Source organism: Crocuta crocuta, unplaced genomic scaffold (genome assembly GCF_008692635.1).
Source record: "Crocuta crocuta isolate KB4526 unplaced genomic scaffold, BGI_CrCroc_1.0 scaffold388, whole genome shotgun sequence".
Classification (NCBI taxonomy): Eukaryota; Metazoa; Chordata; class Mammalia; order Carnivora; family Hyaenidae; genus Crocuta; species Crocuta crocuta.
In genome coordinates this window covers 576673-582153 of record NW_027528867.1, presented here as the reverse complement: position 1 = coordinate 582153, position 5481 = coordinate 576673, and the positions used below count along the sequence as shown (strand labels likewise).

The 5481-nt window shown below is 49.0% G+C and overlaps 1 protein-coding gene across 1 annotated transcript in view; it reads left to right on the top strand.

Annotated features, from left to right (window-relative positions):
• The window catches only part of HYDIN (HYDIN axonemal central pair apparatus protein), a 334542-nt gene that overhangs the window by 243453 nt on the left and 85608 nt on the right, over window positions 1–5481 (top strand). The window contains exons 44-45 of the mRNA XM_077756337.1: window positions 2481–2643; window positions 4245–4868. Of these exons, the coding sequence (XP_077612463.1) occupies window positions 2481–2643; window positions 4245–4868 (787 nt within the window). The remainder of the gene's footprint in view (window positions 1–2480; window positions 2644–4244; window positions 4869–5481) is intronic.

Sequence of the window (5481 nt, the reverse complement as noted above, 5' to 3'; positions counted from 1 at the left end):
AGGAGTACCACACGGCCCATCCTGGAGACGGGATCATCTTCCAGGGGAGCAGTGTGACCAAGGGAGACCCAGGAGGATGACCTGCTAAGAGCAGGAAAACACCTGGACCACCGAGGGGATTGGTTGCTGCAGCCTTTCAGGGTTCTGTCATTGTCCTCTCCCTCCTTCTCTCTGGAGGGCATCTGACACTAGAGGGAAGGTCATATGATATAATGGCGGGGGACTTCGGGCTGCTCTGTGAGGGCTGCTGCAAGCTTCTCCTGATGACTGCCCCCTGGGTGTGGCTCATCTTCTGTGCTCAGGTGTCCACAGCTGATGGCGGAGGGGTCACTCTCTTGACATGAACTTAAAGGTCACTCCCCAGAGCTGAGCCATTTCTCCTTCCCTGGCCATTATCTTGGCCTTTTGTGGTGTTATCTGTCCTCTGAGTTCTGGCTGCCTCTCCCGCTTGATCCTTGGCCTGGGCAGTTCACCAGAGACTCAGCCACTTTCTGTCCCTGTCACTGGGGACCACACAGGAATGACTGGATCTCTTCCACACCACCTGGGGCCCAGGAGACTCGGGCTGTCTCAGATACAGGATGGGCAGCAGGATATATGTCCTTTCTGCCCTCAGATCTTTAAATGTGCCAGGAGAGGAGGGTATATTGCTTCCCTTCACATTCCCTGCCAGTTCCCAACATTGAAAGAGGCAAGCGAAGATACTTGCCCTACTGTAGAGGGAGGCAGCCTCCTTCCACCTCCAGACTCTTCCCACTGACCCCAAAAGAGCTTTTATGCCCTCTCCTCCACCGTAGTATGCCCTCATTTCTTCATCTGCATGGCAGGGCATTTCATCTAATAAAAATGCCCAGGTGGTATCTGGCGGCTTGGTCAGTTAAGCACCTGTCTTCAGCTCAGGTCATGATCTCACAGTTCATGAGTTTGAGCCTGGTATCGGGCTCTGTGCTGTCAGCACAATGCCTGCTTCAGATCCTCTGTCTCCCTCTCTCTCTCTGTCCCTCCCCCTCCCTCCCTCCCTCTCTGTCTCTCTCTCTCTCTCTTAAAAATAAACAGTTAAATAAATAAACAACAAGCAAACAAACCCAGTACTCCAAAGGTATAAAAATCCTAGCTTTGGGATTCCAAAGGGACCTCTTTTCTATCTCATCCAGGTCATTACTTTCAGGAATTTATTTCATAGTGAAGTTGGAAAATATAAATCTGATCCTCAAAACACAGCAATGACTTGTTTGTGTCTCACACACACACACACACACACACACACACACACACGTGGAAATGATGAGTTGGCTTCAGTGGATAGAGTCACAGGGATTCCTAGAGATGAAAACAAATGGGTTTTGTACTTTTAGAAATGCTGTCCCCTCCATGCTTGTTTATATTTGGTGTCCCAGCCTTATTGCTCCCTCTGCCGTTGACAACAGGGCAGGCCCAGCTGAATCCATAGCAGGAAGGGAGAGAGAAAGGAAAAGAATGTGGCTTTCAGATCCACCACCGTGGCTCCAGTCCATTAGGGACTGCTATTGAAAACATTTCTTGCAGCACCTGGGTGGCTCAGTCAGATAAGCATCTGACTTCAACTTGGGTCATAATCTCACAGCTCGAGTTTGAGCACCACATTGGGCTCTGTGCTGACGGCTCAGAGCCTGGAGCCTGCTTCAGATCCTGTGTCTCCCTCTCTCTCTCTCTACCCCTGCCCCACTCACACTCTGTTTCTCTCTGTCTCTCAAAAATGAATAAATGTTTTTCGGGGCGCCTGGGTGGCTTAGTCGGTTGAGCGTCCGACTTTCGCTTAGGTCATGATTTCGCGGTTCGTGGGTTCGAGCCCCACGTCGGGCTCTGTGCTGACAGCCAGCTCAGAGCCTGGAGCCTGTTTCAGTCTGTGACTCCCTCTCTCTCTGACCCTCCCCTGCCCGCGCTGTCTCTCTCTCTCTCTCTCCTAGAAATAAATAAAACATTTAAAAAAAAATGAATAAATGTTTTTAAAAAAAAGTAAATAAAGCACCATTTCTTATTGTCTGGACATTAAATGTGACAAGTGTAGGAGGCTGAACCACATCTGAACTGATATCAGAACAATCTTTGCAAGTTACTTTTTGAAAACTGCTAACATCAAGCTTGTTTTTAGCCCTTGCCTTGCTCTCCTATGAAAGAAGATTGGATTAGAAATACAGACTGAAAAGTCCTCTTAGTTGAGTTTGAGTTAATCAGTTTGGCTGAATGACTTTTCAGAGACCCTACTTTCTATCTTTCCTTCACTTCCCTTCTTCTCTCCCTCCCTCCCTGCCTCTCTCCTTTCCTTCCTTCCTTCCTTCCTTCCTTCCTATTTACCCAGATTTCATTTTTCATTCTTTCTTTTTATGCCTAAGAAAGCTCTGCCCATGTCCCTCCACTGGACACTCCCACATTTGGGGGCGGGGGGGGACAGGCGGTACCGGAGAGGCTCTGAACTCTTTTCTCTGCTTGGTTTGATGAAGGGAGCTGGAGAGGCTGGCAAGGGAGATGCATGAAAAGAAGTTACAGCAGGAGCTTGAGCGGCAAAAGGAAGAAGATGAGCTAAAACGGAAGGTCAAAAGGCCGAAGCAAGGACCAGTAAAGGAGGAACCTCCTATGAAAAAATCTCAAACAGTAAACCGGCAGGTAGCAACCTTCTCTTGCTCCTTAACAAGAGGCAGAACAGAGAGAGCAGCCACTGCTGCTCAATCCAGTACATTTCCCTTCCACAAAATTGACCTGATACTGTTTGGATTTTGCGGTAGAGCAGAAGGTAGGAGGGAAGATTGCCAGCATTTGTCGAAAGCTGATTGTGTGCCAAGAGCTCTGGCTGCACTTTATGTAATCCTGTCATTTTGGCCTCCCTTCCACCCTGTGAGGTTCAGAGACATGAACCCTGTCTGGGGTTGTGAGAGACAAATTCGCAGGTCTAGGACCTCACCCATTTATGTCTGACTACAGTCCTTGCACTTTCCACTGTCCCCCCAAGGCCCTTGGATCATGCTGAATGGGCTGGTATTCACATTTGGCCTCTGTAAGCCACAAAGTCAGTGGAACCCTGTGTTCAACCAGCAGCTTATCTTGACAACAGTCAAGGAAGGCACTCCAACATAAGCTTGTCCTTGCAGGCAAGTAGTGATGGTTTATCAGCCTGCCAAGCTTAGCAGTCACATCTCTGTGGGCATGACCCAGGAAAAGCAGAAGAGCCAGGACAGTGCCGAGGGCGGAGCTCACAGCCGAGGAGGGTGGCTAGCCAGCTGGTATGCACAGTGACTATTTCAGCACTGGGCGCTATGAGCGTGAAGCTCAAGCCAGACTCCCAGACAAGATGCAGACTGGTCCCAGTAGGTGAGCAAGGCACAGTGACCACATCTGGGCAGATGTAAGGGCAGAGGAATTAGGCTCTTAGGAATTAGGAATTAGGTCGCAATGAGGTAGCGCTCAGGGAGGAGCAGGGTCTGAGCATGCCGAAGCGGCCCAGGCTTGGGGGCAGAACCAAGCACTGGAAGCAAGCAGCCTGGAGTCTCCACTGCGCCAGGCCTCCGCCACTCTGTGCTGGGTGCCTGCAATCCTCCAAGGGCAAGCCCTCCCTGCCCCTCTCTGCCCTTCCTTCCACACCAAGTCCTCTGCCTGAAATCTCATGTCTGGACAGAACTTCCGGTGTCTTGGCAGTGACTCTACTGACAGTGGAGAAAGACACAGTAGTGGCCAGACCCCTCCCCTCTGTTGGTACAGTGAGGTGAGGGGGAAGCCAGCCAAGCCTGCCTCAGAGCCCAGCCTCAGGGAGGAGGGGCACTGTCAGCGAGAAAGGGGGTTCTGGGCCGCACTGCAGACAGTGATCATTCCACTCAGCTGGACTTCATGTCGTCAAAGAATGAACAAAAACCTATGGGGTTTCCATCCAGAGAAGAAAATCAGAGCCCACAAAGCAAGTTTAAAAGGCCAGGAGAAAAGGAATCAAGTTAGTTTCTCCAGGCCAGATTAATTAAATAAATACATATTTTGTAAAAGCCGGGCACAGCCAAATTCTGAAGTCCTGTTTGCTCCCCCCCCAAGGACCATAGAGAGGATATTTTAACAAGACCCCCATGGTGATGCAGACACAGACACAGGCCCTGTGTCTGTAAGAGGTGCCTGGAGCCCTGTGGGGCCTTCTTTTAAAATACAACATACTCTTGCTCTCCCTTATGCTGTTCTTCTCCAGTAGAGAAATGTTTTAAGCATGTTTTATGTGTTTTGCTTTCTAGACTCTTACTTTTACCAAAGTAGAGGTCAAGATGGATGCCGTAGAAAGGAAAGTATCTGTTAGGGAACAGTTAGCTGAGAAGGAGGAACTGAGCAAGAAGAAAAGGAACCAACTATCAGAGAGCCACATGCTTGGGTTGCCCCTTGTCCAGGAACCAGAGGACAGTGAGGGGGACCTCCTGAAGGACACTGACAAGTTACTGGCCCAGAGGTTTAAGACCTATGATCTGACTCTCAAAGATGTTCAGAACATCCTCACGTACTGGGACCGGAAGCAAGGCATTCTAGTGCATCACATAGGCTCCGAGGACATGCCCCATGAGCCTGATGACCAGCGCCAGGTTCCTTCGAGTGGGCGCCGAGGCCGCAAGGACCGAGAGAGGGAGCGTGCAGAGAAGGAGAGAGCTGAGAAGGAGCGCCAGGAGCGGGAAAAGGCCGAGAGGGAGCGTCTGGAGAAGCTCCGGGCACTGGAGGAGCGGAGCGATGGAGGAGAGGGTGACGGGGAGGAGGACCACGAGGGGAAGAAGGATCTAGGCGTGCCATTCATAAACATCCAGACACCCGACATGGAAGGCTTGAGCTGGAAGCAGGCCCTGGAGAATGACAGGCTTCCCAAGGGGGATCAGGTACAGACTCTTCTCCAGGATGGAGATGTAATTAATCAGGTAGCAGGTCTTATATTAATTGCCATTAAGGTGTTTCTTTCTGTATCCCTTTAATTCCTTTAATCTCTGATTAACCCCTTGGAAAGAAAATAACAATGGCTAAAAGAACCTTTTTCTAGTTGGTGAAAATCCATAGAAAGTTCCACAGATCTAAATTACTCCATCTAACCTCATAAAAAGAAAGAAACTGCCTATGGGGTTGATTTTTAATATCGATAATACCAGTGTTACAGGCTGGCAAGGTAGGTATACTGTAGGGTGAAGAAAGAGGCTCAACTACTTTAAAATCTTGTTCCCACAAGCTTTCTTTAGTGACAGAAGTCATACTATTTATTAGATAGCTTTTTATCCCTAGAAAATATTGCATATCCAGAAGTCCCTTGGGGAATGGTTTGAAGGAGACAGTTACTATAGCCTTTTGTCTGAGGATGAGTTTTTTCTGTAAAATACCAGAAAGCAAATAGTTTAGGCTGCAGATCATACAGTCTCTGTCACAATCACCACCAATGTGTAAATCAATGACTTTATTCCAATAAAACTTTATTTATAAGAGCAGGTAACAGGCCGAACTTGA